This window comes from Homarus americanus, unplaced genomic scaffold (genome assembly GCF_018991925.1).
Source record: "Homarus americanus isolate GMGI-L3 unplaced genomic scaffold, GMGI_Hamer_2.0 scaffold54443, whole genome shotgun sequence".
Taxonomy (NCBI): domain Eukaryota; kingdom Metazoa; phylum Arthropoda; class Malacostraca; order Decapoda; family Nephropidae; genus Homarus; species Homarus americanus.
In genome coordinates, this window is record NW_024750852.1 from 1,870,861 (window position 1) to 1,897,568 (window position 26,708).

A 26,708-nucleotide genomic window follows, 5' to 3' on the forward strand; every position below is an offset into this window, starting at 1 on the left:
TCACGATATTATCTGCTGCTACTACTGCTTGTCTTGTATCCACGTCCACCGCTGCTCTATCTGAGTATGCATGTGTGTGTCTTATTTACGCCAGCAGTAAGCTCATCTGCTCACATTACACCATCCTCTGCCAAATTTTCTCCTGTATCCTCCACAACTTTTTGTGCGTCTCCTGAGTGTGTTGCCTCGTCTTTCCTCGACCTTGTGCTTGTAGGTTCCCCGCCCGTCTGTCTGTGCTCTCTCGCCAACAGCTTTCCACCTGCTGTCTGAGAGTCACCTGGTGGGCTCCGTCTCATCACGGTCACCAGCGATTCTTCCCGTCTAAAATGTGAGAAGCTCCTGTCGCGTAGTTCAAGACACCGAAATTTCTGGGAGAGTTGTCATTCCCGGTGTCATGTTGCGGTAAAGTGGCGATCACAGCGCTAACTGATGGAGCGTACTGCTGAGAATGTTGCTTATTAGGGCTCTCAGCGTCACCCTGTCACTCCCTGTTATCCTCGGTGATGGCGGACGAAATGCTGGTAACGTAAGCTGACAAACCCCTCCAGGAAGAAGTGGATATCTTGCCGGGGGAGTTATTATAATTATAAGGTTCACTTTCATTGTGATGCTGGAGCTGTGCACGAGAAGAAATGTTGATTTTACTGTCGCGTTTTAAGGATGTTCGATGTGTGCTGGCCTGGAGATGGCTGTGAGTGTGATGGTTGTTGTACACGCACTACCTGATGAATGCATATTATGTCTATGGTTGGTTTGTGCGTGTACCTTGTGTAGTTAGTGTATGCACCGTCCATGCGTGGTTGGAGTATGAGAAACCTCAATATCTTTCGCTCTGTCTTGTTTAAAGTCGAATTTCCACGAATGTCGAGTGACTCACACTGGCTGAAAGAGATTGGTGTATGTAAAGAGTGTGATTTAATGCTATTTATCAATTGTGTTTGTGTGGGGGGGGGGGTCACGTTGAGAGGATAGACGAGGAGACAAGAGTGAAAATATATGACCTGCGTCTACACACTATCCTCACCTGTCTCATATGTTACCCCGCTCCGTCTACAAAGCTAAGTCTTACTACCTGAGATTTATATTTAAGATACGACAAAGTAAGTGTGTATTACTAGTTAATGTGTAAGTGCCAGTTAACAGAATGAAATACAGGTGTAGTTTGTTTTGGCGGCCAAATACAGGAATAAAGTATAAAATTCGTGCATTGGCGGTATATTTTGACTGTCAGTTACTGGGGCGTGGTATTTAAGTGGAGGAAAGTATGTTGTGTTTAGTTTAATGGGTTGTGGATTAACGTGAGTAATTAGGAGGACTTACTAAGACTGGTGGTGGTACAGTACATTCACTGGTGTTTTTAGGGCATTTTGGCTTCGAGATGTTGCATGTGTGTTTACTTTGACGTGTGTGTGGCTCTATTGTTTTTCTATTTTTGTTTTTATGTAATTGAACTCGGTAAACATAGATATTAGAAGATTGAGTCAGCGCCTGGTGCAGTGTTTGTAAACAAAAATGGATATGCCAGAGTCGTCAGTATGCCTTTTAGTAAATTATTTTATCTATATTATCACTTACAACTACTGGCCTGTGGTGTGTAAATTCTATAGCTTTATCAGTGGGTACTTTAGCTCGCGTAAGACTCTAATTTACGTATTATTTCTGTGTAGGCACCAGCTGTACCGTGTTGCTCTTGTGTTACAGCTGATGGAGACCTTCAACTCTAGTTTTTCCTCCCCATATTAGTGTGTGGGCGCAGTTTTATTTGTATGTATTTTTGTATGTTTGTCTGTGGCACCAAGGACAATTATCAGTCTTAACTATGAGTATCAGGAGGTGGAAGAAAAAGTGCCTTATTCATTCTGGGTTTACAGATGATGGCTGGCTTAATTGATGCTCGTCTAACCAACTGTTAATAACTTGAATCCGTAAGATGAAGTGTTAATTGGACTGTGTGTGTGTGTTTTATGATGATATAGTAGGTGTGTGGTTAGACTGGTGACAGCTGTGGTAAAGCCTGGTGACACGAGAGGCTCAAGACAATATGGAGGTCCCACAAGGTTTTTATCACCCTCCCTCATTCTTTCTCTCCCTCCCATACAACCTCCGCTGTGTCATGTCCACTTTGTGTTGACTGCCTCCCGGTGACAATATTTTATTTCGTTGGTAATTGTGTTGGTGAGTGAAGGAAATGTGTGTGTGATATGTGAGGGGCGGACCTCCCATGTAGCGAGAGATTACGGTCAGTTTTATTTTTTACCCCCTTGGTTGTTGTCAGCTCTCGAGGCAACGCTGTAATCATGATGTGGTTTGTTTACATTTTGCCTTATTGCTAAACTTTGCGCATTAGGTTTAGGACGGAACACAAATTTGGAATACTGTGTGTGTGTGTTGTTGTGAGGACGTGGTGTGTGTGGTAGTAGGGAGTGGAGGCACACGTATACGCGGAAGAGGAGTCAGGAGAGGGTGGTAGTGTGGTGGGTGAAGACAGGTGGTTGGGGCGGCCATTGTGCAACAGTATCTGTAGGGCGGCGCTGCGGGCGGACGCCACTCTGCAATGTGACACCAGCCCCAGCCCCAGCCATGCTTCCCAGCCCTGCCTTTCTCTGCTGCCTCCTTCCTTGCTCTCCGCCTTATCCACTGCCGCTAACATGTTATCCCCGCCGCCCCGTCATAGTCTCAACCTATAGGTCTTAACCACTATCATTTCCCTGGCCGCCTCATTCTTCCTAGCCACCGCCCAACCCCAGTCCTCTGATGCCTCCTGCCCTACCACCCAAGCCTGGTCCCAGTCCCCGAAACTGCTGGCTGAGACTTCCCGACTCCCCTGTAACATGCACAGTTCTTGCAATACCAATCACGGTAACCTTGGCCAGACTACTGCACGCTGTGGTGAGTATGTGTGTGTGTGGAGGGGGGTGGGACCAGCACATGTTAGTTTGCCTACATGTTATTCTTCCACATGTCTCTCTCTCTCTCTCTCTCTCTCTCTCTCTCTCTCTCTCTCTCTCGTTACATAAATTGTTACATAACTTTGACACAGACTGAGTACTGTACTGTACCTGTGTTTGGTGGGCGTGATAGAAGACTGGGTGTTTGTGGGTGGTGGGTGTATGTTGTGTTGGTGAGGTATTGGTACGGTGGGCGTGATAGAAGGCTGGTTGTTTGTGGGTGATGGGTGTGATAGAAAGCTGGGTGTTTGGGTGGTGGGCGTGATAGCAGACTGGGTGTTTATGGATGGTGGGTGTATTTGGCATTGATGAGGTGATGGTGTGGTGGGGCGGGCGTAGTAGAAGGGTAGGATCACACTGGCTTATTATTGTCCCGCGAAACCTGTTGTAGATAACGGCCACTGGGTCAGGTGTGTCTGATACACCTTATGTGACGAGAATGTTGAGTGTGTGTGCGCGCTTGCTAATTATTGGGTGTTAGTAGCTAGAAGTGGTAGGTGAGTAGTAGTTAGTAAAGTGTTTGAATGTTGATGGTAACGGTAGTTGTATGTCGGTGGATGACGGTAGTTTGTTGATGATGAAACAGAAGAGAGGTGGTGGAGGAGGAGTCTGGTGGGATGGAGGAGGAAGAGAGAGGTTGGTAGGTGGTGGTTGTATGAAGGAACAGGTGGGAGTCAGGCAGGGAGTAGGTGGTGGTTGTATGAAGGAACAGGTGGGAGTCAGGCAGGGAGTAGGTGGTGGTTGGAGACGAGGGATAGAGATCAGGAGTGGGATGTGGGAGTCAGCACATAGTTAATGATGTTTATACTGCCCCGCCCGCCTGGCCACACACACCTTCCTCACCCTGTACCTCTCACATCTCCTTCACACCATGACTTACGTGACACCGCCCACTGCTCTGGATGTTGGGCTAAACTACAGGAAAGTGAGAGTATGTATTGTTAACATTGAGTTTTATTAACGTTATCATTAGTGAATTAAGTATTGTAAACCGTACCTGAAAGACGATCCCTCACGTGCAAACATTCCGCTAACTAAACTCGGCCAAAAACACTCGGCAGTATTTTTTTTTTTTTTGAGCTGGAGAGAGAGAGAGAGGGAGGAACTGTTCAACCAAGACCGGAAGTGTATCTATCTATCCTTCACCACCCTTGCCTGTAAACACATCAGCCATCACTTGTCCTTGGCCCATACTACTACTACTACTATCATCACTATCAGGAGCAATACCACCACCACTACTATCATTACTACTACCACTATCGTCATTATCACTATTACTGACATCATTACTACTACCACTATCGTCACTATCACTATTATCATTACTACTACCACTATCGTCACTATCACTATTATCATTACTACTACCACTATCGTCACTATCACTATTACTGACATCACTACTACTATCACTACTTAGCACTTACTTAAGACTAAGGATCGGTGCATGAGACTGGGGACAGTATTTATGATGCTACATTTTTCATTCATCTGGCGTTAAATTCTCGCCGTCTCCTGAACCCACGTCTCAGGATGACAACAGGGGGACGTTATTAATTCTGGGAGTGTGGAGGACACGGTGGGTGTTTGTGGCGATGTGTTGTGTATTTAATGCTGGTGGTGTGTGTTGCCTCACGGCCTGTCACTCCCAGGACCAACACACACACACTACACGTACAGTACACATGCCAGCACATAGGGAGTTAGTTTAAGCACGACATTAGTCCTCCTGAAGTTGCGTCTGCCATGTCATATAAATATAATAATCTTGAATAATATTTTTCGTGAATTGGAAAGTTGTTGAATGTGGGTAAATATTTTTGTTGTTCTTTTCATCGTGTGTTGACTTAGCTGTTTGTTGACGAGGGATAATCTGGGGGTAATCTGAGAAAGACCTTTGGATAATCTAACATGATCTGGAACACGGTGGCAGCTAATCTCACCGTGTGTGGGCTTAAAACCGTAATCCCTTGATTGTATGGTAAAATTAAGTTAATTGTATGAAAGTCCGCTTCATTGTTCTCCACCTGAAGTATACTGGGTAGTGTGACCCCTCAAGGCATCAGCTGGTCCCTCCCTCCCTTGCTTGTCAATGGCGTTTGGGTCGATAAAACTTAGCATTTCTGTTATAGCCTTTCGTCGTTGTTGTTGTTGACTGGCAGACCGGTATGTCTGTTTAGACTTGTGTTGTTTACAGCCAAAGGAGAATTTTGTTTACTGGGGAAACGAAAAAAAAAAAAACCTTAGCACACCACACTGGGTTCATGTGTCTGTGTTGTGTGTACTGTACTGTGTGATAACTTGTGGACGGTATTCAAGGGCTCTGTAGTGAACATGTGTTAGAACAATGTCTTGGGTGGGGGGTATTGTAATAGAAACATGAGTCGGGGCATATTTTTGGAGGCGTGTGTTTAGGAGTATGTGTTGAAGCGTGTTTGGAGCATGAATCACAAGCATGACTGAGAGGGGCACACGGTAGCTGGAAGATAAGGTTAATTGGGAGGCTGCTCACTCAATGCACACAGTAAATTGGATGTTTTTCCTCATTACCTGGCTGTTGAGTTATTGCCTGCGCCTTTCACCACAACCACCACCTCCTCTTCCTCCAAAAACGTGAACGCATGTGAGAGAGAAATATATTTTACTTTTGTTGAAGGTGTAAGACAGAGTTGGTGGTTGGTCAGCAATGGTAACAGTAGTCCCAGCATCTTAAAGTGTTGACGCGAAAGGTAGAGGGATAAATCATGCACCATTTTCTTACCTAATGCTGTGTCTGTGTCTTCGTTGTGAGAGAACTCCCTAACAGCGAGCAGCAGGAAACAGTAGTTCTAACACGATATGATTCATATACTTCTATTTGGCGTCATTCGTGCCCCCTCCCCCTCACCCCACGCCTTTGTAACCTGTACTCAGAGACGCACATTCATAACCAGTAATTTATTCTTGAATTTTATATGATATATAGTTTTATATGGTGTGTTGTGGCTTGCTGGCGCTGGTAGTGGGCAGGGCTTACAAAAACACGAGCGATGAAAGTATTTACAGTGGCTGGTGGTCCGGTAGATGACATAATCAGTTACATACTTTTCCTAATTCAGCCAGAAGTGACCTACCTCTCGTTTACAGGAACGATCGTGTGTTTTATAAACTACTAGAATTATATTTCTTTTTGTGAAGTTATAATAACTCTGCTGAAGAGGACCATAGGTTACAGTCGACATAATAATTATACTGTACAGTGATTTCGTTATCCACACTGTCCCTAACGGATTTCAGTGTTATGATTTATATAAATAATCGTAATATGAATGACATTAAATATAGAACCACAAGTAAAGGTGAGAGTTGTAACTTATAGCACGGAGGAGAACCAGCCGCCCCCTCCAGCAGGCAGGTCGGTGATGCCTTCTCCGCGTCTCGCTGTGGTCGAGGTGGCGCTGTCCGTCAGCGTGCGTGCGTGAGTGTATGCAGCGACCATCAAGTGCTTCAGTACGTGTTTGTGTGTGTGGGTGAGTGAGGACGGAGATAATTACTTATACACCCAAGAATTAATTTCCTGCTTATTTACACTTATGGAGAGTGTGTGGGGGAGAAGTGGGTTCGTTTATAAGATCTGTGTATAGGGTGTAGGCAAGTGTTGTGGGTGTTGTAGTGTTTACCGGTGTGTGTAAGACTGGTATTATGAGTGTTGTGGTGTGCTCAGACATAAGACCTGTGTAGCAGCGTGAGGTGTATTGGTGTATGAAAAGGACGTGTTTGGGACCCTGGAGTGCTTGGGTGTGTATTTTTTTTTATTGTTGATCACAGGAGGTGAGCGTGTCGACCTCCTTCACCTCCACTGATGAAGGGGCGACCCTCGGTCATACCAGGTCACGTCTTCCTCTCCCCACATACAACCCCACCTCTCTCTCTCTCTCTCTCTCTCTCTCTCTCTCTCTCACACCATTTTCCCTCCTTCCTCGAGTACAACTGATGAGTCACCTTCACCTTCAGTTAACTTTGCATTGTCACATCCTATCTGCTGATTCCCCCACCATCCGCTCCCCCATGGCCATCCTCCACCCAACTGGACAGCCTCTCCACCTCCCTCCTTCCCTCCGCCCAGCCTCCACACACCCACACCCCCAACCTCTAGTGAAGTCTAGTCCTGCCTTCCACCCCTCCCCCCTCCCACTTGCCAGATCCCTACTGAGACTCGTGTGTTTTTAAACCTTTATTCTTTTCCACGTTGATTTTGCATTAGGCGCTTCAGGTACATTGTGACTAATTACAAAGGTGACAATGAGCGTGACAAAACAGTTGTTGTTATTATTTATTATTATTATTAGTACTAGTAGCAGTAGTAGTATTATTGATGTAATTTCTGGTGATGATAGTAATAATAATAATAATACTTGGGGGGATCCTACACGTATAAGAAGCGGGTTACGTAAGTCCCTGTGGTCTTGAGTGATGTTAAGTCAGGTTAGAGTTTTCGTAATATATTTCTTGAGACACTCCAGGAAGGCTCGGGTCACACTGCCATTGTTCCAGGTCAAGTATTGTACGGGTCAAGAGAGTGTTCTGGTAGAGGAACCCTTTTGTGGTGTAGTGGCGGGTGTGGTGTAGTAGCAAGGTGTAATGGCGGGTGTGGTGTAGTGACAGGGTGTGGTGTAGTGGCGGGTGTGGTTAGTAGCAAGGTGTAGTGACAGGATGTGGTGTAGTGGCAGGGTGTGGTGTAGTGACAGGGTGTGGTGTAGTGGCAGGGTGTTGTGTACTGGCAGGGTGTTGTGTACAAGGTGTAAGCGAAGAAAGAGACGGGGAGCATAAACACAGGTGGTGGAGGAATAACTAGTCGTATTAAATGAATATTATTAATGTCACTTTGGTGTTGTAAATGAAGGAGGAGGGTGAGTGGCCAAGTCGTGTTACGTATTAGCAGGTGGATGATGTAATGTGAGGACTGGGCGTGTGACTCGTGTAATGCGAGATGAAGGTGGCACTTTTAGTTTGCCGGAGCTGTGTTGGCTGTGACCAGGTGGACAGCAGGGAGGGAGGGAGGGAGGACAAGCGGTGTACAGTCACGGCACCGGAATGTTCGTCATCCAGGCCGCTCGCTACAACCTCGTCCTCCTCCACTCCGCGCCGCCACGCCTGCCGCCATTGGTGATGGTGCCTCCCGCCGCCGGGGTTACGAAACCTTAATTGTTGACCAGGTGGCAACCGGCCTCACCCCGAAGACAATGTGTGTGTGCGAACTGTAATTATGAATGTATCACTATGTACAGTATGTAGGCGTGGGGTTCTCTATGGGTTTGTGTTCCTGCATCCATTTTTCTGCAATACTCACAGTTAATGATGGGAGAATGAATGAGATAAAGATGTTTGTTTATACTGTAGCTATATAACTTGTACTTCTTTCCTGTGTCTTGTTATCAGTTCATTTACTTGCTTGTGGCTCTGTCTGTGTAAACATTATTCACTTGTTATGTTAAGAAATCAGAGAGGTAGATATGACTGACGGTATAGAGCACCGAGTTAGAAAGAAAGAAAGGAGTAAACGTGAGGAACTGGGTCGTGGGACTGACCGTAACAAAGCGGCAGGTGTTGGCAGATAATGATGTTTGTTTATCTCTTGGTTAGATTATGATTATGTTTAGATGGCGACGGTGCTATTAGCTGACTGTTTACATCTAGTTAACATCACCGGGCGGGGTTGAGGTTTATGAATGCCGTTTCCTCGCCCATTAAGATATTAGGAGAGGAAAGGCAGGCTGTTCTCATCCTCTTGACCAGTGCAGTATCAGCTCTTACTTAATCTGATGTTACGACACATTACCCCTCCCCACCCCCTCCCCTCCCCCTCCCCACCCCCTCCTCCTGCCTCACACATGGGGATGAACTCACAGCATCGATTCATAACGTGGGATGAACTTACACCACAACACAACGTTTTATAGCCAACACTGCAGGCACCTCCACTCTGAATACAACATCGTAGTTGTTAGGTGTAGGTTGTGGTGAGGTGGGTGAGGCTGGTGGGGAAAGAACACGGCGCTTGGTGTGTGTGTGTGTGTTAATTAGCGGGCTGTTTAGGGCTGTTTTCATCTCCTGGGATCAGTGATTAAGGTTATGCACCGCCCATAAGTAAAATACATATACAAAAATAGAATCCATACATAGGGAATATATATTCGTGAACCGGTTTCTCCGATTTATTATTCAAGTGTTCTTCCTCTCTCCCTCCTCCTCCTCCTCCTCCTCTTCCTCTGGGTGTAGCTTGGTGCCCATTTGTATCATTAATTCATGAGTAGGAAACTTGCTGCACGTTTAATGTACTTCAGTCGTCATAAAACAGGTCGTTGTATCACCAGGGGGACTTCTTAGGTGTTCAGTATACATTCGTCCACACCTGCCTCCCCCACCACACCTTACTAATTATCATACCTCACCTTATTTGTAACTCATTAATATACGTTACCTTATCGGTTTAAGTACTTCAGTTGTTATAGGATTTTTGACAGCGTTTGGTCAGCCCAGTTCTCGTCTCTCCTGACCTGACTGATAATGTTTTCGGCGCGTGGAGCAGGTTGTCGGTGTCCCACTCATCTGCTGTGAGATTAGGGGAGAAATTTTGTCTCTAAACTACCCCAGGTAATTTAGAAGTCAAACCTACACACACACACACACGTGGAAAACCTCACCACATGTGGACAGCTACCAAACAGGGAGGTACTACCGCCTGGGAAGATATTGGAAGCATAATGTGTTGTCTAATGGTAGACCCTGCTGCCGTATGGCATCACAAAAATTGTGACCTAGTTCCAGGTTACTGATCTGACTTTCTGCCTCATTTACACACAATTGCAGGGTCTCAATTGTTTGTTACTATTGAGAACACAACATACATATATTGTTTCTCACTTTTGATTTTTTTTTTCATTTTTGTATTTCGTTATGGTTTATTATTATTATTATTATTATTATTATTATTATTATTATTATTATTATTATTATTATTATTATTACATCCCAGGCCCCGATGTGGGTCAGTGACCTGTGCCCGGGTGGGCTAATCCCCGTAAAAAATAAAATAAAAGTTAAACACGTGAACACCTCAAGACTTGCTAATTTAAGACACACCTGTACTTACTGTTTATCTAAAAAGGTAACAGCAGTGTACGTGCTTAACTACGCACGTATCTGAGTAACTGTGATCTGGTGGAGGAAATGGCTGGATTGATGGGGGGGGGGTAGTGTCGTGGTTAGGTTGACAAAGTAGTGTGGTTGTGGCAGCTGGTGTTTACACGTATTTCTGGGCCTTTGTGTGTTATCTGTGAATTAATGGCTTAATCTCTTGAGAACGATGACTTAGCTCACTGATTACAATGAATTAACCCATTACGCACGATACCTTAACCTCAGAGTACAATGATATAACCCCGCCCATTGATTACAATGAATTAAACCTTTGAGTAAGATGCCTTAACCTCTTGAGCTCAATGATTTCATCACCAGAGTAACTTGAGTACATCTCTGTGAATACCATGACAAATACCCTTGAGTAGGAGGACATAGTACTCGAGAGCTTTGTCTTCGTACTCAAGAGGTTACAAATTAATTATACTGTCCATCGATTTAATGGTATACTGATATACTTTCAAAGCTTTCTGTCGTGGTATATACTGTTATATACTTGTAAGCTTATTGTGTCATGTTCATGTAGTGATAGTGTCTGTTGTAGCCTCTGAAGGGCGTCTTGTGGGTGGGACTCGATACTTATTATGGTTACGTACATTATTATTGTAATTTTATTATAATCGTTATTATTTTTTCTATTAATATTGTTAAAATCTGCGTTATTAATATTTTTCATTAATTATAAAGTACGATACCCCCGGTATTACTAATAATATCATACTAAAATATGTGTTGAGTGAGGGTAGTCGAGTCATGAGAGCAGGAGCTACCACCGTCAGCACCTGAGTGATGGTAAGGGGCAACACACTCACTCCTACATCACCTCTCCCACCCCGTGTTTTGAAACCCCGGCCGGATTTGTGCAGCGTAATTGTAGGCGGGGAGGTCAAGCACCGTGGCGCAACACTGCTGAGTGTGTTAGCCGCCGCCCCGTCGTGTTGTGGTTCCCTCGTGTTGAGTTTGATCAACACTCACCCTGCACTTGCTGGCTTGGGGCACCAAGGGGAGGGGGAGGGGGGTAGGAAGATATTACGTGGAGGGAGATGCCAGATAGGAAAATAATACTGGGAGGGGAGATATCAAGGGAGGGAGAAGGGGGGGGGGGTATCTTGGGAAGGAATGTTTGGAGGGTAACGCAAGGAGAAGGAAGAAAGGTAGGAATGAACTTGGAAATGAAGTATTTGGAAGTGTGACTCCAGGTGAGGGGGAGACTTAGAGTACAGTATTTGGGGGAGAGGGAAGGTGGGGTCATGCACACAAGTAGGGAGACAGAGGATGGTGTCTCAGTAAGGGAGCACATCACTACGAACTTCACAGCACTTGTCCCTCAACCAGTGTGCGGGATATATAGGACTTGTGTGCTTATTTCTTTCTCAGGGATGTATGGAGTTTTTGTCTAACGTCTTTTACACAAGTTGAACGTCGTGTGTAACAATATCTGTCTCCTTTTCAATATTTATCAAATATCCTGTGAATATCAGTAACTTCTGTTTTATTTCAGGTCTTACAATACAAGAAGCTCCTCCGACGTAAACAATTTATGAATTTTCTGTGTTAAATCATCCCAATAACTGCCTTTCTTGACTAGACTGATAATGTTTTCCTCGCGAGGGATGTTCTTTTTTCCCCTCAAGTGCTGTTTAACACAGTCAATGACCGGTCCTGAACCACCCTTGTTTTTACGCGACTAACGAGTGTTTTTCTGTCCGCAGGGACCTGAGCCAGAACAAGGACCTGAAGCTTTCTGCCGGAGTGTTCAACAACCTGCCCAAGCTCACCACTCTGTGAGTATTATTAGTGTTTCTGAGTACACCTCACATGTAGAGTTTCTAACTTACCAGATGAATATATAAGTGCAGCACAGTGCAGCACTATATGTATGGTGAATGGTCAAATGGGCCCTAGTCTTGTGTGCGTAACTAATCACAACCTAACCTCAACTTTCGTGTTTAGTTGGACGCATTGATGATCATCCAAGGATATTGAAAAAATTGTCAGCTGAGGCGTAAAGTAAGAGAAATCTATCGATTTGTTGTGGTGTGTAACCTTGTGTGAGAAGGTGCGGAGTCAGCAGCGAGTCGATGGATGTGAATGGTGGTGCTGAGACTGGCATTGTGATGAGGACGTGCGTGCCTTAGCGGGCCGAGTGGCGACGGTGCCGGTGGTGGTGGACTGACCCGCGTTGCCATGAGGAGGAGGGGTGTATGGGGTGTGTCGAGGAGACGGCCGTGATGCTGCTGGCTGTAGATCGATACTCTAGAGACCCCCCCCCCCCACCATGTGTGTGTGTGTGTGTGTTGCGGAACGTCTGGTTTAAGAGATGTGTGTACCAATCTATGTGTGTGTTAAAGTGTCTGCGTGTGTAGGCTGGCAGGTATTTCCGGGTGGGTAGGTGTACGTGTGCAGGTGGATGGTTATGTAGGTGTTAATGAGATGGTGTAGAATACCTGTAAATACATGTTCACGGGCCTTTTTGTATTGTGTATATATGTTCTTGGTTTAAGTATGTTATCAGTAACGTTATGTATACTTTGTGCACTTTGATAAGTATATTGTGTTATGTATATTTAGATGTATATACAAAAAGATGGAATTATGTTGTGTTGGTTTAGCTGAAGTATACAGGGAACAATGTCGCTTGGGTGCGGCTGCTCAGTGGATACATCACTCTTCTCCTGTCCTAAAGGTCAGTGGTTCGTGTCCGGGAAACTATCAGTCCATCCAGCTGCGAATGGCTAGCTCCCTCCCTCCCTAACTAAACACTCCGAACTCCGTGGACTGTATCCGAACTGTCCGTTAGGTCTTCGGGACGCTCTTTCATTGTGTTGTGGTTTAGTTAGTTCAGTAAATAACACACACACACACACACACACACACACACACACACACACGTTAGTACTGTAGGTTGCTGGGTGTTGCTGTTAAGGGAGTCCATTGTGTGCATTTTGAAGTAAGGTGAGTGAGGGTGGAGTGGAATGTGGGGTGTATCTTGTGTTGATGTTCACTTGTGTTGTGTGTGTATGTGTGTTTCTGTATGTGTATTTCTGTGTGTGTGTGTGGTTTGCGGATGAGTGGATGGCGCCGCGCTGTCTGCCGCATCCCATCACCACCGCCGCCTTGGGCTTCCCTCCTCACCCGCATCACCACCACACAACCCTCACCGCTCTCCCACACCCTCCCTCCCCCCTACTCTCCCAACATCACTCACCAACTCCCCCAGATAACTCTCTCCCTCCAGTCCCTCGCTCTCCCTTCTCCTCCCCCTTCTCCCATATCTCACCACTCACTCAGATAGCTCCTCCCCCACCTGCTACCCTGACAATATCACCAGTCTCAGATAACTCTCCCTCCTCACCAGCCCCGCCCCGTTCTACGTTCTAACCCCGAAATTCCCCCGTTTCCTTCTCTTCCTTCTCTCGCTTTCCTTGATAACTCTACCTCCCCCCCCCCTGCTCCCTTGCTCTTCCTACATAACCTCCCCCCACTTCCCTCTTCTTCCTCTTCGCCTACTTCACTCCCCGTCACTTCATGCTGTCATTGAAAAGCAGACTTGTTATTGCGTCGTTCGGGTAGGAGGAGGAGGAGGTGGTGGTGGTGGTAACACACACGTAATTACCAACTGTTTAAGCTTCCTGTAAGGCACTTATGGCGTGGCCTAGATTTACATTGCCTTTGTGTATATGACCGGGGTGGCCAAGGATTAGTCATTGGCTGCAGAAAACAACCTATCAGTCAAGTCAGCAAAGGCTGCCATCGGGCTGAAATCGGACACAAACGTACAATACATCGATCTTGAAGTGTGCGTGTGTTGGGGGGGAAACGAATGGATTATTTCAACACGTATTTAAAGCCTAGACGTTTAGTAATGGCAATAGGACAGGACGTGTTAGGACTACGCTGTGGTGGTGCAAGTATTTTGGTAGGGTAAGAGAAGCCATTGGTGTTATTGTGGTGGTGGTTGTAGAGAGAGGAACGGCGGTAGCTTTAGGCCTAGGTTGGGAAGCTGGATAGGCAGGACAGTGAGGGTAATAGCTGGTGTAGGCCTATATTAGTTTACTTGGGTCGGTAACCGTGGCCGGCTGTGTGTGTGTGTGGGGTGTGTGTGTGTGTGTGTGTGTGTACAAACTGTTACATGATACGTGTATACCCACAGGGACAGAAATACACACATACATAAAATGAGCTCCATAGAAGCCATTTGTCCAGGGTTCCCTTCGGTGCGACGCGGATGGTTCACATACTTATAGATGTACACATATGCAGTCATACATAAACATACATACATATATACAGTTATACATAAACATACATACATATATACAGTCATACACTAAATCTATATATATATATATATATATATATATATATATATATATATATATATATATATATATATATATATATATATTATTCTTAGTATGATGTGCGAGTCTTAATATGATAGTATGCGAGTATTTTATGATGTGTGAGTCTTATTATAACATGCGAGTCTTAGCATATCACGCGAGTCTTGTATGATGTGCGAGTCTTAGTATGATGTGGGAGTCTTCGTATGATATTATGCGAGCCTTGTGAGATCTTACGCAAGTCTTCATTCTCGTAAAGACCTCGTTTCTTGGTACGAGTTAATCGCCTTGGAATGCTTGGTTTAGACGTGTCAGTTCTCACGCCCAATATACCGCGGTTAATGATGCAAGTTACTTCCTTTGGGCGGTTTTAGCTGTGAATACATTAGTTAATTCATGCTATAACTTCCTGGCGATAATATAGCTGTGAATACATGAGGTAATTCAAGCTATACCTCCTTGGGACTGTTATAGCTGTGAATACGACATTATTCGACCCAAAGCTAACTCAAAATGTATTGTTAGCTGTAAATATGTTGTTTCCCGAGACCAGCTATACTCGTAAGCACTCCTGGTTGAATGCATCACTCCTTTAGCTCTGAAGTACAATGTTCCTTTTATGGAGTTAGTTTAAGCTACTATTAAATATATTGGCCTCTATTGATGTTTTGAAAATCTAGGTCTGTAAACAAAAAAAACACTACTGGCGTTTTTAATTAATTTATAAGTACAGTAAGATGTATTCCACTATGTGTTCATAATGTGACATGGCCGTAGCATCTGTCGGGGTTGATTTACTGTGATTAATCTCATGAGTATTATGTATAGGCTCTGGGATTTGTTGTGATTGATTTGTAAGTTGAGGCTTCGATTAAATCATGTTTACTAATTGAGGGTGATCAACGTTTCGTGAGTGGTGTATGTATGTCCGTTGTCATGTTCACTCTTTCTGTATCGAGTCTTTCTTGAAGTCATAAGGTCACTGTATAAGTAAAGCTTTAAGTATCACCAAGTTCACTCTTTCAAGTCGAACATAATTGTCATATCTTGAGCAAGTCATTAATTAACTCCCACATAGACAACTCTTTCAAGATAAACCTCAGTTGCAGGTGTGAGAGATCAAACGACTCGCCGAGGGTGTTACATATAGAGACGCAACAGTCACCGTCACCACACGCACGCACACACACACACACACACACACACACACACACACACACACACTTACAAATAAAGTCCATCATGTCGGGAGGCGGAGGTGAGAGTCGTATATAACACCGATTACTGCCTCGCTAGCTTTATATTCTGGTGTGTGCGTGGGTATAGGCTCGCCGATCACTGTTGGGAATAGCAGCTGATGCAGTAGGGGGTGTGGGAGGATGTGGGCGTAGTGGATAGGGAGAGAGGAGGAGGGGAGGGGTATATTGATGATGGTTGGGGGAACAATGGGGATGAGTAGGGGGGGTATGGATGAGGGGATGTTGCTGGATGGCTGGCACTGAGGATGGAGGGATGAGGGCAGAGGGTGAGGAGGAGGGGGGGGGAATAGTTGGGGATGTCAGGTGTTGGTGTAGTGGGAGAGGAAGGAGGCAGTGATGGGGAGTTGCTATGATGATGGGGGAGAGTTGGATGCTGCTGAGGGAGAGAAGGGTAGGAGGTGGTGGTAATGAGTGGCGAGAAGAGATGGTGGGACTGGGTGGAGGGTGGAGCCACAGGTGTTGTGGATCACTGGTAAGCAGGGACAAGCACAGCTGGTCCGCCTCCGTGACGCAACAGTATATTTAGGTGGCCACTCCCTCACCTGTCATGTAGCCAGACAAAACCTGCCTGCGGTGTCACTCAGGCCCAAGTGCTCTAAGTGCCACGTGGTATGCTGGGCGGAGACTGGGACGTGATCACATAGTAGCGAAGGGGGGGGGGGGGTAGGAGGGGGCGTGGTTATAGAATGTCAGGTGTGTGGTATGTTATGCAGAGTTACAACACCTGTGTGTTGTTTTCATCATCTGATTGGCAATGCCGGTAGTGTTTCACGTGAACTGTGATGTATTTGTGCCTGTGTGTGTATATATGTACAGTAATTATATGGATATGTAAATGTGAGTGTGGTTGTAGAGATGACATAAATGACTGTGTGAGTGTGTGTGTGATATGTTTGGATTTGTGTGTACATGTATGTGTGTAAGGGATAGTGTGTGGTTGGGTGGCAGTGGGGAGGACCTGTGGTCGTAGTAGTAGCTCTCAGCCAGTAAATACCGTGTAAGGAGTATTTTTAGTTGAGCGCACGTGTTGGTCGTGACTCTCTTAATGTAGTAGTGAGGGAGAGGGTGTACTCCAGTGGATATATATATATATATATATATATATATATATATATATATATATATATATATATATATATATATATATATATATATATATATATATATATATATATATATTCAGTCACCACAGCTGCTGGGCCCTCCCTGGTATGTTTGTATGGTGTCAGGTGTCGCTGCAGGAACCGAGGAACGCGTGATTGAATACTTTAGGAAGTTTAAGGGGTCGTTTAGACAAGTAGCTGACCCACCTTCGCGTGGATGAGTTCTTGTAATCAGAATATAAATGACTTTATATAATGGCCGTGTGTTTTCGGAGGAGTTGGTCACCTTTTATAACCGTGGTCACCCTCTTGAGTGGGCAGTCCGCTGTTTATAGCTCAGGTCGTTTCATGGAATAGATATATGTTTATTCTGGTATTGGCTAGAAGACGGTGTTCCTTGTTTATCCATTAAGAGCGCCAGGTATCAGTGTCTTGACTTAATACATCACTGCTCTAAAACATGAGTGGATGCCTCAGTCGCTGTGTTTATTTGGCCAGCGTTGTAACACATGGAGGCGTTTCATTAGGGAGGCTGTTGGAAAGTACCTGGCCGGATATGACGTTTGTTGTGACTCACCACCTGCTACACTATCCTCCACTTGGTGTTCACGAGGTAATCACATCCACGCCCCAAGTTTTCTAAGACTTATTAATTATTATTTATACAACAGCTGTTATGGTTAAGCAAGTTCGTGGAGTTGTGGTAGAAGTCTTGACTGGGATATAGGTACCATTTGTCGCCATGTTTGTGCTGCAGCTCGAGTGGGGCAGTTCAGTGTGTTCCTGTAGTCTTATAAACGTTTTGACACCATCATCTTTGTACCATTAGCGTAAGTTAGGAAATTCTACGTGTTCTTAATATCTCCACCTTGCTAGAATCTTAAAGAGAGGGATGAGCAATGCATAGTGTGGAGGATTGACTGTGCTTTGGGGTGTTGCCTCCTCCTCCTTCCCCACCTGATAGTGAGAGACTCGTGATCCCTGTCTTATCTCTCCCACCTTACCGTATCCTTCTTGAGGCCAGAGAATCAGTTACTGTTAATATGTTAATATGTAAGAGATTTGGTTAATAAGAATACGAACACATAATACCAATACTGGACAAATACGTAATGTTACAGCAATGTTGGGTTGAATTATATATATATATATATATATATATATATATATATATATATATATATATATATATATATATATATATATATATATATATATATATATATATATATATATATATATATATATATATATATATATATATATATATATATATATATATATATATATATATATATATATTCTTCTTCTTCTTATATACTCTGTATATCGAATCCAAAAGCGATCACAGGGCTTTAAATGTGCTGGGATAATTTTACTAGAACGAATATATATTTTTTGCAATGTCAAGTTTTTGTTTGTTGTTCTCGTGGTGAGTGTATGGTACCGCGTGTGTGGTGGAGAGGGGGAGTGGTGTACGAGGCAACTGGATATCGGTGGAGAGGATCAGTTATCAACAGGTCGGGTGAGCCACACTCCAACATACGCTACTCTCTCTCTCTGGTTTGTTTTGATACTAACCCGTCCTCAGCGGTGCTCCTGACCTGGTTGTGTGTGCACCACCACCCCCAAGCTTAATATCTGTGCTGGTGGATCGTGTCTTCAATATATAATAATAATAATAATAATGACGTACAAAAACAGTCACACCGGGAATGGTTCATAATCTAATGATAGTTACAAAGATAATGTTTACTGTAAAAGGTTTGTATGTATTCTAGAAATTATTGTAAGTGTCTCACTCCAAGTTGTCCCAAGTAGTTTTAAGTACTTCATAATTACAACTTGTCAGGCGGCTGTAAATTTATGGTAAACACAAGTTAGATGATGCGGGGCGCTATTACTGTTACTGCAAAATGTATCGCTTGAGGGAGACGAAGATATGACGAGTGACTGTGTGTGTGTCTGTGTGTGTGTGTGTGTGTGTGTGTGTGTAAAACATAAATCGATCAATAATTCTTGCACTGGTTTCCTTGGTTGTGAAAGGTGGGGCACATGTTTACGTCCTTTACACCACCTCTTGCTGCACTAAGATAAATGACGATGTTGAGTGTTTAGTTTTGGGAGGTTGCTCCCCCCTTGGCGGTAGCTGGGTCGTACAGAGCTGTAAATGAGGCGAATATACAAACACGAATATTCGTAATTTATTATAAAGTTAAAATAAAAAAAAATATTATTTTACATGTCCACTACCTGTATATATCGTTTACTTAATACAATATACTGTAGTTTATTTTTTAATCACCATTGTGTGTTGTATGCTTTATCTTACATATTTTGGGGGATATACGAAATATTATACTTGTGGATCAGGGTTAAGTGAAGGGCAGGAGTGTGCTTGTGTGTGGTGAGAGGTCACACACACAGTACACCCTCTAGTGAAAGCAAGAGGAGTAATGTGAGCTGATGTGTGCAAAGTGACCCTCACGTGTTGTCCGTGTGACTGTCGCCTCATAATCCACACTTTTCAGTATGTATAACACTATGTAGCAGTTGTTTAGGTGACGTAGTTAGGTGGATGTGACACAGCTGGTACATGTGGTCTGTGGGGTGTAGGTGACGTAGTTAGGTTGGTGTGAGACAGCTGGTACATGTGGTCTGTGGGGTGTAGGTGACGTAGTTAGGTGGGAGTGGGGTAAGAGGTACCATGGGGTTATTAAGGTATAATGTGAGGCAGGCGTTGTGGCCAGGTGAACTTTCTCGCGGGGCCTCACCTGTGTGGGGTCAGCTGCAGCTTCCGCGAGTCAAGTTTATAGATCACAGTTTCTCCGAGACGCAGACGTACGTACGTACGTGTGTGTGTGTGTGTATGTAAAACATTCCTGGGTGAGGGCTGAGGTAGGTCCCGGGATGTCCCACTGGTCGGCCGGGTGGCTGGTTTGTGTATTTATGCTGACGTCACCAGTAACCAACCCGCATTGCGTGAGAACACCATGCTCCACACACACACACACACACCCACACCCCACTTATTACCTGTATTGTCACATGTAGTGGAGGAGAAACGGTACTTGAGAGGGCATACGGGTCAATGTAACTGAGGTTGGGCAGACCCTCGTCTTCAGAATATAAGTTAAAGTCTCGGTCCCATTCTCTGTAGCATCAATAGTATGTCTTAGGATCAGGTGAAATTGAAGAAAAAACAATTATATAACCAGGATGATAAAGATACAAAGTGAACAACAAAACAGACATGGATGAACCTTTCGAGTGTTGTGGAGTTTTCAACCAGAGCACCGAAGTCAATATGGCCTCAGTGTGGGAGAATACTTCGGTTTAGGATCCAGAATCATCAGTCCCTCTACAGGTCTTAGTGTAACGTTATTGGTGCAGTGTGGTGAACTTGGGTGCTGTATCCTACCTGGTGATGTATTGGTGGTGGATGTTGTAGACCAGGTGGTGATGTAGACACTAATAAGTCATTTCTATCCAATGTATATTTTCAGCCTTTTTACTAGTAGTTTTTGAGATGTTTGTATGAGGCAGAATAGGTGGAGGGAGTGAGATGTGTGTAGTGGTGGTGACAGGTGGATCAGCATAGGTGGAGAGGGTGTAGTAGTGTGGTGGTGGTGGTAGCGGGTGGATCAGGATAGGGTGGAGAGGGTGTTGTGGTGTGGCGGTGGTGGTAGCAGGTGGATCAGCAGAGCTGGGTAGAGAGGGTGAAGTGGTGCGTCATATGTGTGTGCGAGGCGCCGCCATGCTGTCTAGGAACACCGCCCGGACCCGCACAGGTGAGTGGCGATCTGCGGGCGGTGGGAAGGAGAGGGGGGGTGATCGGGAGGGGGGAGAGAGGAGGGAGTACGGAGCGGTCAGGGAGGGAAGGACAATGGATGGAAATCATGGGGGTGAAAGATAAGGAAAAATTGGAATATGAAGGATGGGGTTTTAGAGAGAATGGGGGGGGACAATGGAGTAGAGAGTGAGGGTTGTGGAAGGATGGAGGTAGGAGGAAATTATGATCTGGAGGGAGGGAAGTAAAAGAAGGGTGTGTGACGTGGGGAGAGGGAGGGGGAGGAGGAGAAGAATGTGTGGCGTGGAGGGAGGTGTGGGAAAGAGGGGGAGGGGGGGGCAACGACCAGGTTTTTAGGCCACTCCCCCTTTCCCTCCCTCCTTCCTTCACATTAACCAGGGAACCGAAACTGAACCGAACTCCCTGCAGATTACCGGAAGGGAGAATTAAAGAGCAGAAAAAACCCACGTATATATTTTAAACGGAATAACAATTGATCACGTTATTGTGCGAGGTTAACGAGGCGGCGGAGGAATGTGTGTGTGTGTGTGTGCGCGCGCTAGATGAATCCCACGCAGCATGACTCCTTCCACGCTAACACGACAGCAATTAGTTCCACATTACATCTGGTGATTTGGGACGATAGCTGTTGGTCTAGGATGGTATCTGGTGGTCTGGGATGGTATCTGGTGGTCTGGGATGGTATCTGGTGGTCTTGAATGATAGCTGGTGGTCTAGGATGGTATCTGGTGGTCTGGGATGGTATCTGGTGGTCTGGGATGGTATCTGGTGGTCTAGGATGGTATCTGGTGGTCTAGGATGGTATCTGGTGGTCTGGGGTGATAACTGGTGGTCTTGAATGATAGCTGGTGGTCTAGGATGATCAGCTGGTGGTCTAGGGTGGTATCTGGTGGTCTAGGATGGTATCTGGTGGTCTAGGATGGTATCTGGTGGACTGGGGTGATAACTGGTGGTCTTGAATGATAGCTGGTGGTCTAGGATGATCAGCTGGTGGTCTAGGATGATTAGCTGGTGGTCTAGGATGATAGATGGTGGTCTAGGATGATAGCTGATGGTCTAGGATGATAGATGGTGGTCTGGGGCGATATCTGGTGGTCTAGGATGATAGCTGATGGTCTAGGATGATAGCTGGTGGTCTGGGGTGATAACTGGTGGTCTTGAATGATAACTGGTGGTCTAGGATGATAGCTGATGGTCTAGGATGATAGCTGGTGGTCTGGGTTGATAACTGGTGGTCTTGAATGATATCTGGTGGTCTAGGATGATAGATGGTGGTCTAGGATGATAGATGGTGGTCTAGGATGATCAGCTGGTGGTCTAGGATGATAGATGGTGGTCTAGGATGATAGCTGATGGTCTAGGATGATAGCTGGTGGTCTGGGGTGATAACTGGTGGTCTTGAATGATAGCTGGTGGTCTAGGATGATCAGCTGGTGTTCTAGGATGATAGATGGTGGTCTAGGATGATAGATGGTGGTCTAGGATGATAGATGGTGGTCTATGATGATATCTGGTGGTCTAGGGTGATAGATGGTGGTCTAGGATGATAGCCGGTGATCTGGGATGATCGCTGGTAGTCAGTAATTGTGGGCAGCTGGTAAATGCGTTTTTCAGCTACATCTACTGAAAGGAGAACAATGTGTGCGTGCGTGCGTGTGTGTGTCGCCTTAGCTTGTATAGTCCTCCTGTGGTTATTCGTGTCTTCAACTCTGGTGTGTCGCCTGTTTGTCGGTCGATCGTTTGGTTAATATTACGAGCTATGAAGTCGATTGATTTACTCTCTGGGTGGAGAGATTAGTTTGTTGGTTGACTTGGGTTGCCGTCTAGGTGATGAGCGTCTGGTTGACGAGTTCTCTTCTGGTGGGGAGGTCGATTGATTGACTCCTGGTATTCGGGTTGTCGGTTTGGTCGGATGAGTGGATTCGATTGCTTGGTCGTTTGTCCAGTCGGATGTGTGTGATTGGCCGGGTGTTTTGTGGTTTGACTCGGTTTGTGGTTTGGTGAGTCAGCGGGCTGTGTCATGCGGCGGTGGAGGAGTGCAGTGGTGTGTCAGTGCGGGAGATTTCCGCCCTTATGTGTGTGTCGCGGCTGCAGCGTTAGAGTCACCACCGTGGTAATTGCTTGTTACGACCCAGAGTTCAAGGGCATCCCTCCCTGCCCGGCTTCTTCCCTCCACCCCCCCTCCCTCCAAAGCCGTCTTTTCCCCTTCTCCTCCCTACCTCCCTTCATTTTCCTCCCAACCTCCACCCACCACCTGGTCACCCATCCTCCACCTCTACTTCACTTTTAGATAATTAACTTCCTTATTATCACATACTCTCCCTCACTCATTCTATCCATCTACCGTCCCTCCACGCCTCCTTCACATCACCCACCTCCCTTACTCATTTACCCTCTCGTTCTCCCTCTCCGTAGCTATTTCCCTCCCTCAGCTACCATTCCCATTCATACTACATCCTACCTGCCTCTACCTGCCTTCTTCTCACACCCCTCCCCCCTCCCGTTCCCTCTCTCGCTCCCACATACCTTCTTTCCCTCCTCCCCCGCCTGCCCCCTCCAGCAGGTCCCCCTCACAAAGGAACATGTTTTGTGTTTGAGGACCCTAAGAACACCGTCACAACACCCTGCTGGTACATTCTTGCCCTCACGATCCCTCCATAGATTACGAGCTGGTGTGTGTGTGTGTGTGTGTGTGGACGCTGGTTGGTGGGTGGGTGTAGTGTGGGTTTGTTGTGTGTCAGGTATGTCTGGCCCAGGTGTAGATATGGGTGTATCCGTGAAGGTGTTGTCTGGGATGTGTCATATCGTGGTAGTGGAGCAGCGATGATTTAAAGGTATTATGGCCTTTGATGGGTGTGAGTGTTGGTGGCGATTGGGTGTGGGTGTAGTGCAGGTGAAGAGGGATTGTTCGTCGGGGTGTAAGGCGAGAGAGAGAGAGAGAGAGAGAGCGCGCATTTGTGTACATATTTGTTATGGGAGTACCACCAGATGCTACACTCCAAGCCGCCTCCACCATCACTCCCACCGCTGAGCACCTGTTCCTCCCTCCCCCTCCCTCCCTCCCTCCCTCACACGCACACACACACTCGTATTTTTTTGGTATGTGTGTTGCCCATGGGTCACGCCTGGACGCTGCCGGCCCACACCGTCGCTCTCCCTGTGTATTGCCGGAGTCATGCTGCAATACCGATTAACCTGTGTTGTCCAGTGGTTTACCTGTGTTGTCCAGTGGTTTACCTGTTTTGTGGAGTGGTTTACCTGTTTTGATTAGTAGCTTACCTGTTAATTAGTGGTTTACTTGTGTTGATTAATAGTTTACCTTTTTTTTATTACCAGTTTACACCTTTCTTGGATAGTGTTTTACCTTTGTTGATTAGTCATCCTTTATTAATTCGTGGTTTACTTCTTTTTTTTGGGGGGGGGGGGAGTTGCCTGTGGTCTCATAGTTTACCTGCATTAATTCGTCACTTTTGAGTTAATGGTTTACCTGAGTCACGGGTTTACTCGCGAGCAGGCGGTTTAATTAGAAGTTAAGGGTTTACCTCGTTGAGTTATAGTTGTGTATTGAAGGTGTGCACTCGGGCAGTAGGTGTCTTCATTAAGGGCGCACAGGTGTTGCAGGTGTGAAGGTGGCGTTGACCTCGGGTAATTCACCCTCTCACACACATCCCTCCGTCCCCTCGTAATCCACCGATTGACCAATAGTAATGATAGAAATAACACTGTAGTCAATAATAATAATACCTCCTTTAATAGTACCGGTAATTTTAATTTATTGTCAGGTAGTACAGGTGTTATGAAGGTGGTTGCTGGTGCTAGGTGAGGCAATGACGTAGTTGTTGGTTGTTGATGTTTTGTGTGGTAGCTAAGTGTGAGGTGACGATAACACTTGTGGCCTCCCTGCAGGTATGGAACGCAGGGAATTCTATACATCTGTCTGAGGTATAGCGGATAGGTGTTGTTTCGTCCAGTTCCTGTGAATGTGGAGAGATGAGGGCCGTTGATGCCTGGTTGTGTTCATGTGGGATTGAGAGGTGACTTATACAACAGACTAGTACAGGTGTGGGAGGATGATTAGCGGGGTCACACACCTGGTTATGTGTGAGTTTGGGCCAGAGTGAGGGGTACCGCCAACACGTGACTATGCAGACAAGCAAAAAGTGGTGGCGGCTGGCCGCGTGGGCTGCGGCAGCTACAGGTGTGGCAGCTGCAGGCGCGGCTGGTGTAGGTGCGGCACTTACCGGTTTTTTCAACGTAGATATACATTTTAATCACTATCAACTTAACCTAACTTAGCCAAAACTAACCAAACCAAACCTACCTAGCCAATATAAGCTAATTTAACCTAACAGAAACCAACCTATTTAGCTTATATAACCAAACCTAACCGAACCTGGCCAATCTAGCCTAACAATGAAGTGGCTTCGTCTCGTGTGGTTGTGGAAAGTGTGTAGTAGAGAGTTGGGTGGTGGAGAGACAGGTATGTGTAGTGGTTGTGGTGAAGGTGTGTGTAACTGTGTATGTATGCGGGGTGGAGGGTATGGTAGCGGTGGAGGGTATGGTAGCGGTTGAGGGTATGGGAGGTGGAGGTGATGACGTGTATATTAAGGTGGGGAAATACTGTACTACCGGATGTTAACGTGGTGTGTCGTCACCTGATGACGTCATACTGTACACTTTGCAGCCATTAGTTTTCCTACTCACTGCTGTTTACACTTGAGGCTGTTCACTCTGATACAACTCTAGTACAGCTCGTGTAAAATGAATCTTTAGTTTCGAAACATGGGAGTTTCGAGCTCAAGCAAGATGTGAAATACTACAGGGTAATTCATTCACAGTGACCCTGTACTGTATGTCTAATTCAAGGGCAATTGTTGGGACTGTACGCAGATCGTCTTCGGTAACCCTAACCTAACCATACCTAAGGGCAATACTCTCCATGTTGAGGTAAATTATTCATACAATGTTCTTCACTTGAGTATCTACCTGATTTATTAAAGGATTATATAGATGTCAGTATGAATTTACATAACGAAATATTTGATAAGTGATGAGTGGGTTTTTTATGACCGCCTGAGTATTGCGTGTCATTTGATGGATTCTCGTGTGTGTGTGTGTGTGTGTAAGAGAGAGATGTGGCAGGTGCGGAAGGGGAGCTTGGGGCCAGCTGGCGTAAGTTTAGTCGGGCCGTGAACGTGATACCTGGCCTGACCTGTTTGGTGGTCCCAACACCTGCTGCACCTCCTTCCCTTCCCTCCCTCTTCCCCCCTTCTATATTTTCATTACCTAAGTTAGTTTACCCTGCGCGCTGCCACCTCGGAGCCCTGTCTCTTACTCCACCACACAGGTCCTCCGTCATTTAGTTTACCTGTGTTTGTCACTCTCCTCTCTACTTATGTGATAAACTTACTATTTTCCTCATCCTATCCGTCTACTTCCACTTTCGTCCTCTTATTCATATTACTACTACTACCGTGTTTCTTCTTACTATTCATTCATTTATATTAAAAAAAATTATCAAATTTTCCTCTTGATCCTTTTCCTCTAGTTTTCCTACCCCCCTTTTTTTTATTTATCGTAAACAGTGAGCATCAGGCAGGGCAGGGAAGATAACAACAAACAATTGAACTATTTTCACTGTTCCCTGTGGCGCCTCACCTATACACCTCCCAGGGGCGCCTTGTTAGTTATACTATGCACGATCTTGGTCGACCTGAGAGAGAGAGAGAGAGAGAGAGAGAGAGAGAGAGAGAGAGAGAGAGAGAGAGAGTTTTTTTCCTATTAGCTCCTCAGCAGTTCATCTGCTCCGCCTTTCCACCCCCACACACTCATCCAGAGAAGGACTTCACATCGTAATGAATGCTTTAAACTCTTGAGCACGATGACTTAACCCCACGCGGAGTACAATAGATCATCGTATTCAAGGGTTTAAGATATCTAACGCGAGGAATTAAGTCAACGTTCTCAAAGTGTCTATGATATTTTACTCATTAGGTGAATTCGTAATTTCCTTGCACTTAAGGGTTGGCATCGTACTCGAGGGGTAAAGTCATCGTACT

At 45.5% G+C, this 26,708-nt stretch overlaps 1 protein-coding gene across 1 annotated transcript in view; it reads left to right on the forward strand.

Moving 5' to 3' along the window:
* Window positions 1–26,708, forward strand: part of LOC121854300 (leucine-rich repeats and immunoglobulin-like domains protein 3) — a 107,818-nt gene that overhangs the window by 58,352 nt on the left and 22,758 nt on the right. The window contains exon 2 of the mRNA XM_042348885.1: window positions 11,843–11,914. Within this exon, the coding sequence (XP_042204819.1) occupies window positions 11,843–11,914 (72 nt within the window). The remainder of the gene's footprint in view (window positions 1–11,842; window positions 11,915–26,708) is intronic.